General features: G+C 44.4%; 2 protein-coding genes across 2 annotated transcripts in view; both read right to left on the minus strand.

The window, feature by feature from the left end:
* The window catches only part of MUC13 (mucin 13, cell surface associated), a 20,745-nt gene extending 16,158 nt beyond the window's left edge, over window positions 1-4,587 (minus strand). Inside the window, exons 1-2 of the mRNA XM_017820845.1 lie at window positions 4,474-4,587; window positions 1,068-1,130 (exon numbers count right to left, since the gene is read on the minus strand). Coding sequence (XP_017676334.1) covers window positions 1,068-1,130; window positions 4,474-4,531 — 121 coding nt within the window. The 5' untranslated portion in view covers window positions 4,532-4,587. The remainder of the gene's footprint in view (window positions 1-1,067; window positions 1,131-4,473) is intronic.
* A 5,084-nt stretch (window positions 4,588-9,671) lies between these two features.
* Window positions 9,672-17,007, minus strand: part of HEG1 (heart development protein with EGF like domains 1) — a 36,167-nt gene continuing 28,831 nt past the window's right edge. The window contains exon 22 of the mRNA XM_017820932.1: window positions 9,672-16,983. Within this exon, the coding sequence (XP_017676421.1) occupies window positions 16,834-16,983 (150 nt within the window). The 3' untranslated portion in view covers window positions 9,672-16,833. The remainder of the gene's footprint in view (window positions 16,984-17,007) is intronic.

A 17,007-nucleotide genomic window follows, 5' to 3' on the forward strand; every position in this document is an offset into this window, starting at 1 on the left:
TCTGACTGACAGGAAGCTGAACATGAGCCAGCAGTGTGTGCCTAGGTAGCCAAGAAGGCCAATGGCATCCTGGCCTGTACCAGGAACAGTGTGGCCAGCAGGAGCGGGGAAGAGATTCTTCCCCTGCACTCAACACTGGTGAGGCCACACCTTGAGTACTGTGTCCAGTTCTGGGCCCCTCAGTTCAGGCAGGATATTGAGGTGCTGGAGCAGGTCCAGAGAAGACCAATAAGGCTGGTGAAGGGACTGGAGCACAAGCCCTCTGAGGAGTGGCTGAGGGAGCTGGTTTTGTTTAGCCTGGAGAAGAGGAGGCTCAGAGGAGACCTCATCACTCTCTACAACTACCTGAAAGGAGGTTGTAGCCGGGTGGGTATCAGTCACTTCTCCCAGGCAACCAGAAGTAGGACAAGCAGGCACAGTCTAAAGCTGTGCCAGGGGAGGTTTGGGTCAGACATGAGAAAGAAGTTCTTGACAGAGAAATTGATTGGGCATTGGAATGGGCTTTCCAGGTAGGTGGTAGAGTCACTGTCCCTGGAGGGATTTAACAAGAGTCTGGATGTGGCACTTGGTACCATGGTCAAAAGTTAGACTCAATGATCTCAGATGTCTGTTCCAGCCTAGTTGATTCAGGAAGGAACTGCTCCCTGGTCCCCAAACCCGGTCCCTGGGCTCAGCCCTGTGATGCTGTGTGGCCCAGTTCCCTTCCTGCCCATGCTCCAACCAACCTCAGGCACAACTGCCTTCAGAGCCTTGGCAGGGGCTGCCCTGGGCATGTCTTTGCAGGGATCCTCTTGCAGCCAGGCCCAGTGCAGGAGGCAAAGGCACCAAGCAGGAAAGCATCTCATATCTTCCCCAACACTTTCTCCTTGCAGCAAAGAGCAGGAGGAAAATAGGGAAGCATGGAGGGTATTCACAACCTTAATTTGGGCACCTTTGTCTCCCCTGGGAGAGGATCTCAGGGAAAGTTAGGCAAGGGAACACATCTCTATGGGGACTGCAGAGATCTGTTGGACTTGGTTACTCCAATCTGTACCCAGAAGTTTCTGTCTGATGGTTTTTCTCCTTACCTGGAGTTTTTGAGGTTGTTGGCACAGTTGTTGATTCTTCTCCGTCTGAGGCAGCAGTGGTTTCTGATGAAGGGAAAAGAAGAGAGTTTGCAGCACTGGGGAACTCTGTGCATTCAGGACAACTTAGGAGGCAGATACCTGCAAGAGGTCCTGTCTGGGGCTGAACAGCTAGAACTCTGGGTAGCCTTACCTTGCCTTTGGGCTTTCCCCTGGCCTCATGCATCATTGTGTTACTTTTTCTCTCACAGTCATTTCCTCTGACCCTGCCATTGGAATCCTTATTACCAATCGCAGGTTTAAACTCTCCCTGCCTTTCTCCTCTACGTGAGTTGTAGGCACACACATTTCTCCCTGCAGTGCAGACTGTCAGAGCGAAGTCTGGGGCATCCTATTCACTAGGAAGTGACCCCTGGGCTGAGCACTACTGGAGCACCATTGAAAACTCTCTGTAGACTCTTTCAGAGCAGTGGAAGGATGACTGCCTTTGCTAGCACCTGCTCTTGTGCAAATTTATGTGGACACTGAAAGCAGACGATTTCTGTTCAACGAATGCTTGTTCTGCTACATTATCATCAGTGGTATCAAGACCCTTTTTCCTGAATCACAATTCCATGCAGTTATGACAGTATTCATTATTTTTTGTCTTTTCCTTCCTTTTATAATTCTTTCTGAATAAAGAGAAACCTGGCTGATACCAGACAATAGGTAAAAAAATTTCCTCACACTTTGGTTTCAGCATTCTGTCATTGTGTTTACTCTTCCAAAGTATTTCAGATACTTATTTTAAAGTTTGTTTGTTTGTTTTTAATTTATTTAAACTGTATAATTCTCAACTCTTGATATAAATGTGTTGGGGGTTTGAGGTTTTGGTGGTTTTTTTTGGTTGGTCGGTTGGTTGGTTGGTTTGGTTTGGGGTGTTCTTCTTAGAAGTAAGGAAAACAAATAATAAACCAGCCTTAGTGATAAATGTGTGATACTTACAAATGGCCAGTTAGGATCATATGATCTAACTTTAATATGAATTTGTTAATATATTTTATGAATAAACTTATTTACTCTGAGTTATGCTACTGCAATCATAATTTAATCTAAAACACTAATAGCATGCAGCTGGGGGACTAATGTATTTGTGGCTAAAATCTGTGTCACTATCACACTCTTCAAGCTGATATATTAAAAAATATTGCAAATCTCAGTAGACATTTGAAAAATAGGCCCCACTTTTCTGGAGCTTTGTAGTGCTTTGAAAATCCAAAGTGAGGAAAATCTTTTAAACCTTTTTCTCCTAGTCAATAAAGCTCATGTAGAAAAGACAAGTAATCCATTTGTCTCCTCTACATGAAGGGAAAACATGAGCAATTGTACCAGTTCTCTGCCAATGCTTCTGCCTCCACTGGTCACTGAGTTCTATATACAGCATTATGTGTTCCCAGTCAATGTAAAGAAATATACTTTTTCCTATAACCATGTCACAAGTATTGAGGCCATGTTACTGAGAACGCAGCTGCGATGGGCAGGGCACGTCTCAAGGATGAAGGACCACCGCCTCCCTAAGATCCTGCTCTATGGTGAACTTGCCACTGGCTGCCGCATGAGAGGAGCCCCGAAGAAAAGATACAAGGACTCCCTGAAACAACATCTCAGCTTTGGCCATATTGATCACCATAACTGGTCTACTCTGGCCTCAAATCGGGAGGCCTGGAGGCACACCATCTATAACGCAGCTGTCTCCTTCGAGAACACACGCAGGATCACTCTCGAGGAAAAAAGGCAACGCAGAAAGAACCGTAAATTGCAGAATACACCATCTAAGGAGTCTTTCTGCTGTGCCTTTTGCAATCGGATATGTCTGTCACGTATTGGCCTCATAAGCCACCAGCGTGCCTGTAGCAAATGTGGATAGAGCCTTCCCAAATCTTCGTTCCCGAAGCCTAGCCATGATGATGATGATGATGATGATATAGTATGAATCTATGTTGGCCACAAGCCATGAATGTAGGGGCAATAACCCCTTACACAACTAGCCATTTTTTTACAATGACTGTTAGCCTCAAAAGGCTCTGGCTAACAGTTGCCCAGGAGTACCCTTTGGACTCAGGAAGAACAGCATCTGTGGTGACAGCAGAGCACATGAGCTACAATTGAACCTTTCTGATGAACTTGTCAAAGGTAACCTGAGCAAAGATGGCTAATTTATGGCTCTGTGTGCCTAGACCTAACTTTCTATGTAATGAAACAGGATATGTTAATGGACTTAAGCATTTACTGCGGCAATAAAGAAATGGATGTTAGGACCAAGGTTATGGAACAGCAGAGACATCTGGCTGCTGAGCAGGGCAGGGCCGTTGCCAGTACTATTCAAATGGACACATCCTGCAAGGCTTTTAACAATGTTTGCTTAGAAAGAAAAAAGTTTCTGGGCTAACCCATTCTGATGCAAAGTCTGTTGAAGAAAGTGAAATACATTGCTTTCAGTAACTCTTGGGTTAAGATTTTTCACATCTTGCTGTTACCTACAAGCCTCCAAACAGAAAACCAACCAACAGTCCTGAAGACTCCTATGTTCATGATTTATAGCTGAAAATTGCTCTGTAGCATATTGTAGATGCTGCTGGAAATACATATGTTCACTCACAGTAGTCAACAGAGCCCCACAACCATCTGTCACCAATTGCAAGCTTAACAGGTCTTAATTTGTCTCATATCTCTGTAATTTTATCTTTGTATTACCTGGGAATTCCTGTCCTCTCACAGCTTCAAGTTGCCACAAAACTCTTCATATAGTTGCTTTAATTCTGCTCCTGCTGATGCCTTCACCCTCTCATATCTGAGTATCAGGGAAAGGCAAGTTTGGGCGGAGGCTCTGACCCACAACAACCAAGTTTGTCACAATGCCGGAAAAAGTAGTAAGTGGCTTAAGAAATGATACCTGCCCTTTAGTTTGAACAGACCACGATACAAGCCTTTTGCAAGCTAGTGGTGATGTTTCCATTAATTTATTACAACAGGAGGGAACGAAAGCTCTGCAAGCCAGTGCCAGGTGGCACTGCTTTCCAGTCAAGGAGCCTCTGGCCGGAAGGGCACTGGGGTGGAATAGTTGCACCTTTTGTTATGAGTGTAACAGAGCTTGAATTACCTGGGTTTAGTGTGGAAGTCCTGCAAACTGCTCTTGGAATAGGCTAAATTAGGTTAATCACAGGCACCAGTGATTTTGAATTGTTCTGTGAACAAGGAAAACTGTTGGCTTGCAGTGACATCTTTCATCATTAATTAATCAAAATCTAGACATGCTGAATTGTGTATCACCACTGACTTCTCAGCGGCTGCTGAAAGTACTAAGCAATCCATTCACTGCCACACAATAGTTGCTCTCATAAATCCCAAAACAGAAGATAGTGTTTCTTACCTTTCAAAAGGCCCAACACCAGGCTGAGCAACACAGCGAGGAATACACGGCGTCTCATTGCTGCTTCTGTTGCTGCTGCTACTTGCTGCTAAACCTTAGAGAAAGTGCTTTTCTCCTCTGGCGTCAGCTCATTTAAGGTCCCAGCCACAGGTAGAAAGTTCAGCCCTGAGCTGACGTCATGGTGGCAAGTGGCAAATGATAGATTCAAGCTGTGTTGTATTTCCTCTTCAGGCTGGGAGGAGATTTCTGGACTGGCAGCGTTCTTCCTTTAAGTCATAAATATCTGACACAAGGAAGTTACCACTAAATAAGCTGACATGGGAACTGACAGCACACCAGCTATCCCCTGCTAGTTTTCTATACCAACACCTTCAGTGCAAATTAATGGAGGGTGCCATATAACCTGTTCTTAAAGTGGAAGAGGTGACCCCATCCCAAGGCATGCTTATTATGCACTTGGAAAATAGTACCTGGGATCCACATGCTCACTTCTCTTGCAATAAATTACCAGCACAGACAAGCTCCATGCCTCAAACTCTGATTATTTCTTTCTTATAAGCAAAATCCTATGCCAAAGCACTTCTTACTGCTTAACAAGGAAAAAAGAAACAGAAAACACCTGCACCTTTGACATCAAAGAAGCAGGACTGACCTTGGCTTTTCTGGTAGTGATTATGGCTGTTTTGTTTGCTGTCATTGTATGCGTGTTGTGGGCTCGCTAAAGTGGTGGGCCAAGAGAAGGAGGAGCAGGCAGCACAGCCAGCAGATGTTTGTGTTCAAGTGGCAGCATTCCTTTCTTGAGAGGAAGTGTTCTCCTGCTGGGTTGACATTTTTAAGTAGGGATGGTCAGGCTGGAGCAGGAAGCCTATAGCAGATCTAGAAATGACAAATAACCCAGAAGGCCATGAAGCGGGTAACACAGCTGTGATGCAGGGAAAATAGGTTGGAGACTGAGACTTCTTGACATTGCATGCCAGGAAGCCTCTGAAAATTGCCAGATAGAGACCAAGATGGGAAAAAAAGGTCTCTTTGGGGAGGATTTGGTTTTCCCAAACTCTCTTATTTTTAGCTGCCTCCTCTGCCTAAGTTCTCCAGCTGAACAGTACCTTTGTTCTGCTTTGTGCTCCAGTAAAATGCATTGCTTGAGACCATTAGAAATCAGATGGGCCACAGTGGTTTCCAGTTCCTCCTTTTCAGGCAAAGGTGTAATTTTTCTCACTTTGAAGGTCTGGGTGATCCTGTATCCTGCCACAACTGCCAGTAAAGTCTTTCTGTGAAGTAAACACAGATTATCCCATCATTATCAGACACAGACAAGAAGGATGAGCAACCTGTTGGTTATCCCCTGCAAAGCCATGTCTAATGGCTATGTAGCTGGTCTCTGGCAAACTCAGCTGCCAGAAACACTGGCAGGTTATAAACACACTCCTGAATTCCAGGTAACAGCTCTGTGTGTTAAACAGCTCTCCCTTCATCTGCTTTTGTTTGATCTTCTGTTTTAAGAACAAGAAATGAAGTCTCAGGTACTAATCTCCTATATTGAAGGGGTGGCTCTCCTTGTATGTAGGAGGGTGGGAGAGACCAGAAGTATTACGCAAGTAATTTCTCAGCTTAGGGTTGTCCTAAAATTTTACCTTGCACTGAACCAGGAAACACTGTTGGCTTCCAGGCAGTAAAAACAGTGGTATGCCTCTTGCTGGCACGGGGAGTGAACTGCCTCATCCCTCTTCACTCTGCCACGTGAACCTGCTCAGGGTGTGGAGCCTGAAATGTGGGATGATTTGTCTGCATCCTCCTTTGCTCCTCTGTCCCCGAAGCCCCTCCAGTGCAGCCTGCTCCCCACTCCTACTCCTAATCTCCACAGTGATACCCTGCCAGCACCTACCCTTCCTATGGCAGGCTGGGACAGGACCCCAGATCCCTCAGGAGCTGGTGCTGAGGGGGATGTGCTGGGTTGGAAGCAGCCCACGCTTGCTGTCAGGGAGCTGCGGGGCTGAGGGCACTGGGGGTACCAGGAGCAGCCGGGGCCCATTGCACTGCCCCCAGCTGGGAAGCAGGGCTGTCCTGCCAGGATGGCCGGGGCAGAGCCAGTCCTGAGCCATTATGGGGGTCCCTCAGCCCCCCTCCCACTCTGGCTGCCTCTCCAGGCCATGCTGGATTCAGCTCCTGCCCCTGCTGCTACTCCCTCCCATACCAGTCGCCCAATCAGTTCCTCCAGGCCCCTCCTTAAGACTCCGCTTTGCCAAGGAGCTGACAGAAAAAGGGGAGGAAATGGCTGGGAAGTGTTTGTCCCCTGTGCGCTGTGCTTCCCTGCTTGATCAGCGTCCAGCCTCCACCCCAGGCCACCACCTCCCTCTCAGATTCAGGGGCATCCAAAGGGGACATCCAAAAACTAATCCCAAAGTCTCATTAGAACAACACATTTCAGTGCTGTGATCCCCTCAGACATCAGCCATCCGAGGGAGCTGCAGCACGTGCTTCAGGTGGAAATGGGTGTGCAGAGGGAACAAACCTGACTGTGGAGGGTGTTTGGCAGAGCTGTATGCCACCCATCATCCAGGGATGTCCATGTCCCAGATCTAGACTCTTCAGTCATTGCAATACATTCAGATTCTCCAGTGCTGCCTCGAGGTGTAGCTAGACTAACCCGGGTCTTGAAATCTTCCCGTTAGCTGTGAAGTGAGTGTGTAGGACCAAGAGAACTTCTCAGGGCACTATTGAAAATGAAGGTCAGGTCTTCAGCAGTGTAAATGGTGCAGCTTTGCTGCCTATATAGTGTCTAAAGGTTGAGCATGCAGTCTACACATTAAAACTGTTCTCTACAGTAAATGTGCACCAGGAGCAGGTGTATTACCTGTATTTTTAGACTTTTTTTCTATTCCTACCTGATTGTTTATACCTATTACGATCGCAGTTTTGGCAGAGTGAATCATTTGCAATGCAAAAGGCACCAGTTCCTCCAGGAAATAATGCGCTGAACAGACACACATCTTCACATACCAAAATTTTCGTCTCTACTTGCCTTTCCCTGTCCATTTTGTGACACACCAGTGGTCACAACAGGGCCTCTCCAGGAAGAAGGGGAGTGACAGGCTGTATGTGCCCCATTGCTTGCCGATTTGTGGGGGAATTAGTAATAGAGATTTGGTGGTTTAGGAGAACAGATGCAGAGAATTGCCAAAACAGGAGAACTGATGTCAGTGAAACATCAGCAGGTACAGTTACTAACGAAGTCATTAGGCACACATTTAGACAATAGATAGTTGACTGCTAGTGCAGACAAATTCAACAGCCACAGCAGTTGTGGTGTCCTGCAAGGAATTATGGAGAAAACCTTCTTTGAAGAAATAACTAAATAACTTTCCAGAAGTTGTAAAAACAAATTGGTGTGTCAAAGCTCAGATATAACAGTCAAGAACCTGAAAAATTATTATAGAATAGAAACTATGCTACGTTTAGTAACAAACACAGTAGTTGCTCTTGCTTGTTTATGCCAGCAAAAAGAAGTATCAGAGGTAAAAGGCCTTATTATCTATTAGAAAGTTCAGAGTCCTGTGCAACCTCATTATATAAGTTGCATGTAATCAAGGGGCAATCATGCTACCAGAAGATATACAATAAAGTAGGAACAAGTAAGTGTCTTTTACAGCTCTTCATGTGTGTCATCTTGATACTTTCTTCCCACATATTTTTCAGTCCTATTCCTTACCAGATTCTCTACATTTTGCTATCTCATGTAAATTTGGTTCATCCACTATATATTATATACACAAGCAGAAATGTATGTTGTAATTAGCTAAAAGTAAAAAAAAAACCCTTCAGAAAGTCTAAATCAAAGTGCTATACATACAGATTCATGCATAATCAGGGGAAGCAGATGCACTTTGACTTCTTTTCAGGTGGTTCCCAAGATGGCTGAAGGCACACACAATGGGTGCATTCAGTGGTCTCAGAGGCACTGGTATGCAAATCTGAAGTGGGCATGACTGTTAAATCATGTGCTTGTCCATAACTCCAAAGATCTTTTACCTAGTCCCATGGCAATGTTGTGACCCATCCTTTCTCACTGTTAATTTCCTTAAAAGTTACCAATGTCACATAGAAAGTAGAATAACTTACAAGAGTCTCGGTAACAAAACTGAGGCACAGCTAACAGTCCTTCTCTTGCAAATGAACAGAACCGCAGAGTTCATCATATTTCTCTCCCCTTTATTTTCCCACCAGAGTCTTACTAGACAAGGAGCAGGCATAAAACACAATTCTGTACTGTATCACAATAGAAAGTAGACAGAAGTTTCAGGATGTAGCAGGAAGTATGTCTTACACTCTGCATTGCTCTGCGAGTAGCACCCACTTCACCTGAGGCAGTTGTCTGGTGCGGGGTCTTGGGTCAAGAGTGAGGGATATCTTACCATGGGGTGAGCTGCTCTCTGGGGATGCTTGTTTCTTTTCATGACTACTGGAGGAGCCAGATGGTGGGTTCAAACTGGCCACCTAATTTTTGATAGGACAGATGAATCCCACCTTAGTCCCATCTGATTGCTATCGCAGTCATGTTGTACTGGTCTGGAGCAATACAGGAAAAAATTGACCCAGCTGAACATACCTGCCATTGCTCCAAATGCTCTTCCACATCACGCTTTTTCCCAGTAGCCTTCATGTTCATCTGGATTCAAGGTGCCCTCCTTCTTCCTCTGAGGGACACTCAGCTGCATATCCTTCACAGTCCCCAGCAGCACTTACTGAGACAGGAGTGATCTCACTGTGGTCAGGTCCAGTCCCTTGCCCTTGCAAACAGCCCTGCTGCACCTGCGTCTCCTGAGGTTGTCCTCCCTTTCAACATGCACTCACACACATAAACACACAACTTCACCAATTCCAGTAGGATGAAAAATTAAACTGATGAAAAATTAAAATTAGACTGAGTTGCTCAGTGCTACCAAAAAAAAAATGTATCAGAACACAACTTGTATTTCAGTGGAGCAGAAGTTTGTTTGGCACAACGAACAGAACATACTCATTTCCTCACTGCTTTTCAGTTTAGTTATTCAATCGGGAGGCACCATACAAAGAACAAAAGAACTATACAATTTCTTATTTTTGGGATTAGATTTCTAATTATAATTAAAATCATCTAAAAATTGCATATGTTTTTCTTTACAGGCACAGCTAAGGAAAATAAAAAAGCAGAGACATAGTAATATTCATTGTTTTATTGTATCCTTTTATATTACTGACTAGAACGCCAGATTTAATAATATTGGATGCAGGTATAAAAATAATCCAATCCTTAAAAATTATATTTTGCTACTACAGTACTGTATAATTAGTGGAGGCTGAAAATATGATACAACTTTAAATAATACTGGTTTGGAAAACATCCTCAGAACTCCAGCGACTTGGAAGCAAACATTCAGAGACAAAGGGAAGGAAATGGAGCAATGTCAAGAACATAAAGCAGGTTTACATTCAGAAGAACAAACAAATGCTGAAAATTTACCTTTTGAAACAGAGGTGACAAAAGCTGAGCTTTACTACTGCAATTCTGAAAGCTGCTCAAACAAACCATTATGCTTTTACACAACAAGTTTGATCTTCTGATAGGAGAAAGTCCTGCAGAATTTAACAGGGTTTAAAGCAAATGACTGAGTTTAACAGAATTTCCTTTAAAACTAGTAAGTATTTATTCTGTTATTTTGTTTTTCATAGTAAACCTATCCTAGGAGCTTTTATTGGAGACCTTTTTTGTCAGGTGAATTCTAGGGCACTGTACAAGAGAAGTGATAAGTGAAAAGTGTTTACTGTATTGCACAGGACTTTTCCATATAGGATTTTGCAGACCTGGGGGCTGCCTGCTGCAGTCATTAAGCCAAGCAAGCCTCCCATTCCTTCTAGCATTTTACCAGAATAAAGACTTAGCATTTACATACCACTTTTGAGAAACATCAGCCCCTGTCTCTAGGTCTTCCCTCAACAAGGATACTATGCTCATGCAATACAGACTAGACACAGAAGAGGTGTCATCCCACACCTCACAGTACTGATGCCACATTTCTGTAAATTAGGTGTATTCCTTTTTTTTATTTATTTCTTACCCCTTCATGAGCATCTCTCCTGCTTTTGAATTTCAGCAATTCAAAGGAATAAACAATTAGATACACGTTGAAAAGGTCCCAAACTCTTATGAGCACATAGCACATACCCCTTCTGAAACTAGGAGATCTTGCTTCATTTCTAGAGAGACAAGTAAGAGTGAACTGAAGAGTAGTTGTTACGTGTGACTGCAGGAAATATCTCTACTTCCCTAGAAGATCTTACATGATAGGGAACAGGTTGGCTGACCAGTAAAACAAATACATAGAATTCACACTCACTCTCTTCTTGGGAAGGTGTTTCAGATCTTTAACCTATTTTGTTCAATCTCACATAATACAGGTCTTGCTACAGCAGTAAGTATACTTTAAAAAAATTAGATACAACATGGAAAGGCAGCAACAGTATTACAAAAATAGGCACCCAGGTGACTCCGGTGGTGAAATAATTCAGGCCTAAAAAAAAACTTCAATACAGTCCATGGGAGAGTTACCCCAGTCATTATCATGGATGCTGGATTATATCCTTTGTGTGTAAAGAAGAAAAAACATTAGACATAGGAAGAGCATTTAACTAAAATGCATCTGTTCTTGTTAATTTAAGGATGAAAACTGAAGATTAAAGATCAAAGATTACTATGGGGGGAATGAAAAGTTCAGCTGGACGTGGAATGGATAGGGCCATTGACCAGCATCAGAGACAAGTCTCAGCACTTGGTGTATCTGCAGCAATGTCCAAACTCACTCTAGGGCTCACTCAGGTCCCAATAACCAAGTATTGGCACTCACTCAGGTCCCAATAACCAAGTATTGGCACTCATTCAGGTCCCAATAACCAAGTATTGGCACTCATTCAGGTCCCAATAACCAAGTATTGGCACAAATAATTTCACAATGACAAACACCTCTCTCTAACGGTAATTTATTGCTATTTTAAAAATCCTTTTACTATCACTCAGTTTGGAGGCAGATACTGATTCACGAGAGGTGACTCAGTTTGTGACTATGACAGTAGGACTTACAAGAAGTGCTGTAATAGCAGTGAGATTCATTGCTGCTGTGAAACCTAATGCTTTAAATGTGGAGGTAAAAGGGCATCAACGTGTCCTGTTTTTATCACAGATAGCCCAATTCAGTGCTGCGAAGTTTCAACAGCATGAAAAGAAACCCTGATTTTCCCAGTGCAGCTTGGAGGGCTGGCCAGGGAAAAGCAGCAGTGCATGGCAAGGACACAGGAAGGCTGTGTGTTAGAACTGCCTTTTGAATGATCCCTCAAATACGCATTTTGCTGATCTGTTCACTGCAACTGCCTCTCCTATGCTGACTGCCAGGGGTATTTCTATGGGTGAGGGGTTTTTGTCAGTACAACTGGCAGAGCACCGTAGCAGCAAATACATGCCTGTCACAACTTTTCCTGGCAAGCAACAGAATTAGCATTTTTTCCAAAATTAATTAAAAATACACCCCCACAACTGCCCATGTGCCCTTACTGACTGCTCCCCTAGCTTTCCACAGCAGACAGGAGCAATAGCAGTTTATGTGCAGTGCTGGTGTAGTTTTTCTTCCTTCCCCCTCATCTGGCTGAACCACTTGCATCCTCCTTACAAAAAACATGCCACTTCACTCTTATCCTTTGGGATAGTGGAGAGCAATTCCCCTTGGCAAAACCACCCAGTGTGCTCAAAATTTGTAATTTGGGGTAGCCAGTAATCTAAATAGTCTGAGAAATGAGCTGCGTTTATTTAGACATCCTATGGGGAGTTAGGTAGTGAATAGAGAAGGACCCACATTTGAAAGTGGCTTGATGACACATAGGCACCCTTCTTATACCCAACAGGAGCAACAAGTCCTACTCCACTGCCAGAGGCTGCTTAGTCTATGGCAGACAGGCAGAGAGGATCCCAATGGCAGCTTTACACAGGGGCAAGTTGCACTGAAACAGGCCACATCCCTGCTGTGGCTGGGCGAGTCCATGCTGGGGTGTGGCAGTAAACAACTGCAGTAAAATAACCACCATAAACTGTGACAAAACACAGGGCCCTGCACTCACTCCTTCTGTCCCAGCAGAGCTGGGAGTGGGTGGCACTTGGCTGAAGACAGAAGCACCACAGCACAGGTTGCGGCTGGGCTGGTAGAGACCCAGAGGCTGAATCACCCCAGGCTGCGTCTGTCACCTTCACAAAAACTTCCTGGATCACTTTGTGGGAAAGCACCTGCACTCATCTGGGTGCTGGCTCCTCCTGCCTAAACCCTCTCTTGCCTGCTGAGCAGGACCTCATAGGACACCCAGAGAAGGTGTGGCAGATCAGAAGAGACCCTTTCCCTCCTCCTGTGGACTACGCATTGGCTCTGTGATTCCTTTCTTAACAAAGCTAAACAGAAGGTCAGGCTGAATGGATAACTCCTCATAAGAAATGCCCCAATGTTTACCTTCTTTGGCAGAGAGAAAATTTCAGTGCAATAACATTCTCTACTTTGGGACAAAGTTTTGTAGTCCTCACTCAGAAAATCCTGCTGCATTTATTGAGATCCATTCTCCTCAGATGGGCCTTTAAGAAGAATTTGAAGATCATTAAGAAATTAAAATTAATTACTTACAAACTTTTGTGTGCTTTCAATTAGATATAGTCCTATCTCAATTTCACTCAAATCCCTTGCAATTTACAATGTGCTGTGAGACACAGACCAGGAATTTTGTTCACAAAGAGTTCATGTTACTCTTTGCATAGAAGGACTGATCTGCAAATGTAAATTGGTATTTCCTACTTTGAACTTGACACACACGAGTGCATCACCCAGTCTTTGAACTAACCAAGCAATTAAATATCCTTTCCTCTTAGCATATGCCTAACTGCTTCCCAATCTGAGGAATTGCTGGCATGTGGTCAAATCATAGGATTCCCATCATTGCTGGGACACACTTCCTTTTTGACAAACTGCTTTAGTAAATAGAGGCAAAGTCCAGTGCTTGTCTATATGCTTTGGATTTAGATTTAGCATGATTCCCAGCTTCCCCTTTTCTTTTGTAACAGAGACAAAACCGTCCTCCATACCATGGGAAAGGCAGTCCTTTCTGTCCTGGGCACTCTCAAAAACAGAGGCAACTCACCCACACAGAAATGACCCTGCCAACCTCCTCTTTGAAGGATCCCACAGCACAGCAGAGTCAAGTCCTTAGTTCTCATCAGCCAATGGATCCTGTGCAATTAAGAGATCAGCTGCTAAAGAAAGGGAGAAGAACATCATTCACAGACTGGAAACACTGATAAATGTGGCAGGGAACAGCTAGTTCCTGTGCTTTACCTGTTACATCATTTTGGATACTGTAATTAAAGATTTCCTCAAATATAGCTCCCTAGGCAGCAATACTTCCCATAAGCATCCACTCCTTTCCTTCTTCATCTTAGATAAGCTATGTACTACGAGCTGCAAGGCTGATTATGGATCAGACAGGCTCGAAGTTGCATGCATTGTCACCATAAGTTCATGTAAGTGCAAAGGATACTGCCCTAGGCAGCTCTGCTTTTCTGAAAGCCCACACTGCTGTTTCTACATAGTAGATAAAAGGCATTAAAAGATTGCATTTGGGTGCTATGGCTGGTGCACCAAACTGTGTCTTCTCAAGCACACTTGTGGTGCCTTTCCTGTCTTGCAGTTTTGAGAAAACAAAAGCAACTTGAGCAGGGACCAGAAACCTCTCAGCCAACACAGCTAATAACTGCCTGGTGCTATTTCCCCTTCCTCTGGGTACCTGGTACTTGCTTTTGATAGGGAACACAACAGCCTTTGAAGTGCTGGGAAAGGATCTGGGAACTCACACCATCTGTAGGATGCACGTACCTGCTCCCTGACAGAGGGCTCCTCATCACCCCAGGTTTGCCTCCAGTGAGTGACCACACAACACATGAGCATCTGAACTGCTGCTCTTACTTGCGGTTAGGCACTTTGGGGGACACATCCTGTGATCCTTAGTGCTTCAGTGAGCTGAGCTACCTCACAAACTTAATTGTAGGCACTATGTCTTTTAAAGCATGGTAGGGGAGAAGGGAATATCAGCTTATGTACACACTACAGAGATGGTGGGTTAATGGCTAAGGAATTGTGCAATTTGTTATCCTCATACAAGCAGCCACCTTGAATTAAAAGCATAGCCACATTCAAGAGAAGGATCCGCATCTGGACCCTGTATCTGGACAGGATTTGGGTCACTCAGATTAACAGTGCAGTAAAGATAAGCGGTAAATACACTTCATTATATTTCCTGCATGTGGGTCGGGGCAATCCCAAGCACAGATACAGAGAATGGACTGAAAGCAGCCCTGAGGAGAAGGGCTTGGGGTGTTGGTTGATGAGAAACTCAATGTGACCCAGCAATGTGTGCTCACAGCCCACAAGTTGTGTCCTGGGCTGGAACAAAAGCAGTGTGGGCAGCCGGTCAAGGGAGGTGATTCTCTCCCTCTGCTCTTGTAAGACCCCACCTGGAGTGCTCCTTTCAGCTCTGAGGGGCTGAAACATAAGAAGGAGTGAGTCCAGAGGAGGCCATGAAGATGCTCAGAGGGCTGAAGCCCCTCTCCTACGAAGACAGTCTGAGAGAGTTGGGGCTGTTCAGTCTGGATAAGAGAAAGCTCTGGAGAGAGAAAGAAAGAGAAAGCTTCCAGAGTAGCCTTCCAGTACCTAAAGGAGGCCTATAGGAAAGTCAGAGGGACTTTTCACAGGAATATGTAGTGATAGGACAAGGGGGAAGATTTTAAATTGAAGAAGGTAGATTTACATTAGACATAAGGAAGAAATTCTTCACTATGGGAGTGGTGAGACACTGGAACAGGTTGCCCAGAGAGGTTGCCCCATCCCTGCAAGTGTTCGAGGCCAGCCTGGATGGGGCTTTGAGCAACCTGGTCCCTTCCAACCCAAACTATTCTAGGGTTCTATGATTAGTAAGATCTCTTTAAGTACACAGTTCAGGTCAGAATACACTCCATGAGCTTTTAGTCTGATGTCTGTTCAGGCTTTTGCTAATATGACTTAACATACCTGGGTGAGTAAACCTGCCTGGTCTGAGTCACTCGAAACTAGGATGTAAGAAAGAAAAACACTTCAACATAAGTGATCTTAGCTATGCTAGGAGTGCAAGCATCATGTTTTTTCTCTGTTAAATGCAACTGCCTGCAGTGAGCCTTATTTTCCAATGTCCTGAAAGCCTCCACAGCTCCTACAGAAGGCAAGGTGGACTGTGGAGATTATAAAATGCAATGTTTCATCTTCAGTGCCCAGAATTCAGGTTCATCTGCCAGCCAAGGCTGCAGCATTACTGCTCTTTCACAGATTCCTCCTAAAGAGCACGCTGAATGCCCAGCTCATCTTTTTCTTCCCTGTGAGCAATTATTCAATATTATATTGCTGTTTCTACAGGCATTTAAATCCCTGCAGGGATACAGAACCCCAAAGGCTCCTATATGGAAGTGCCATGACGATGTGCAGTGGCATCACTTCTAAACAACACTGGTTGACAAAACAACAATATACTTGGACTCTTCCCTATATATAGAAGATTTTCAAAGCAGCACATAGGAACAAATGTCTTTTTTCAGTCAAAATTGCAGTGGTATGACTAACCTTCCCACACTCCTTGGAGACAATCAACCCATGAATTCAGCCAATATTGCCAGACACTGGGCTTCAGCAAGGACCCAGCCACCTGGAGAACTTCTACCAGTAAAAAGGTGAGGGCCAAAAGTTGAGCCAGCTTCCCTGTTGTGCACAAAGCAAATAGCAATGCAACAATGTAAAAGGGAGTGGACAAACTTGCCCTACCAAACACAGTTGCACAGTGAATCTTTGCATGAAGGCTGGCTAAGAAGACAAGCACAGTCAACAGTGAACGAGATCTGTAAACAAAACACTCCCTAGTGGTATTCAATGCAGAGTGCTGGGCACAGTTCATCTGCCCGTACTGATCCATGCTTGCCGTGTAGCTTAAAGAGTGAAGATGCAGCATAGGACGAATATGGAGTACATGTGTTAGCTTCCATCTGGGTCTTTTAGGGATGTGCACCTTGAGCCATTCCCTCCTCTTCCTCCTCCTTCCCTCTGCTGCTCAGCAAGTGTAACAATACCTCAGGGCAGCAATGCTCGGCACGAAGTTCAAAGTCCTTCCTGTTAAATGGGAAGAGTAAGATTGATGTGGCCTGAATTATCCAGGAGACAGATTGTACCTGGGGACCAAGGGCCACAAAACTGTGTCCATCTGCCACTCCCTCTCCACTCTCTGCTAAAAATAGTCTCTTCTTCTGGTTTCATCACTAATGAAGGATGGATTGTATTGTCCAGGGTAGATGCATGAATGTCGAGATCCAGGCAAACCAGTGTAGGGAGGATAAAGTCCGTTTCTTTCCAGTTCAGGATTTCTCAGTCCAGTTGGCTGTATTAGCAAAAAAAAAAAAAA

The sequence above is a fragment of the Lepidothrix coronata genome, unplaced genomic scaffold (assembly GCF_001604755.1).
Source record: "Lepidothrix coronata isolate B3197 unplaced genomic scaffold, Lepidothrix_coronata-1.0 Scaffold86, whole genome shotgun sequence".
NCBI lineage: Eukaryota > Metazoa > Chordata > Aves > Passeriformes > Pipridae > Lepidothrix > Lepidothrix coronata.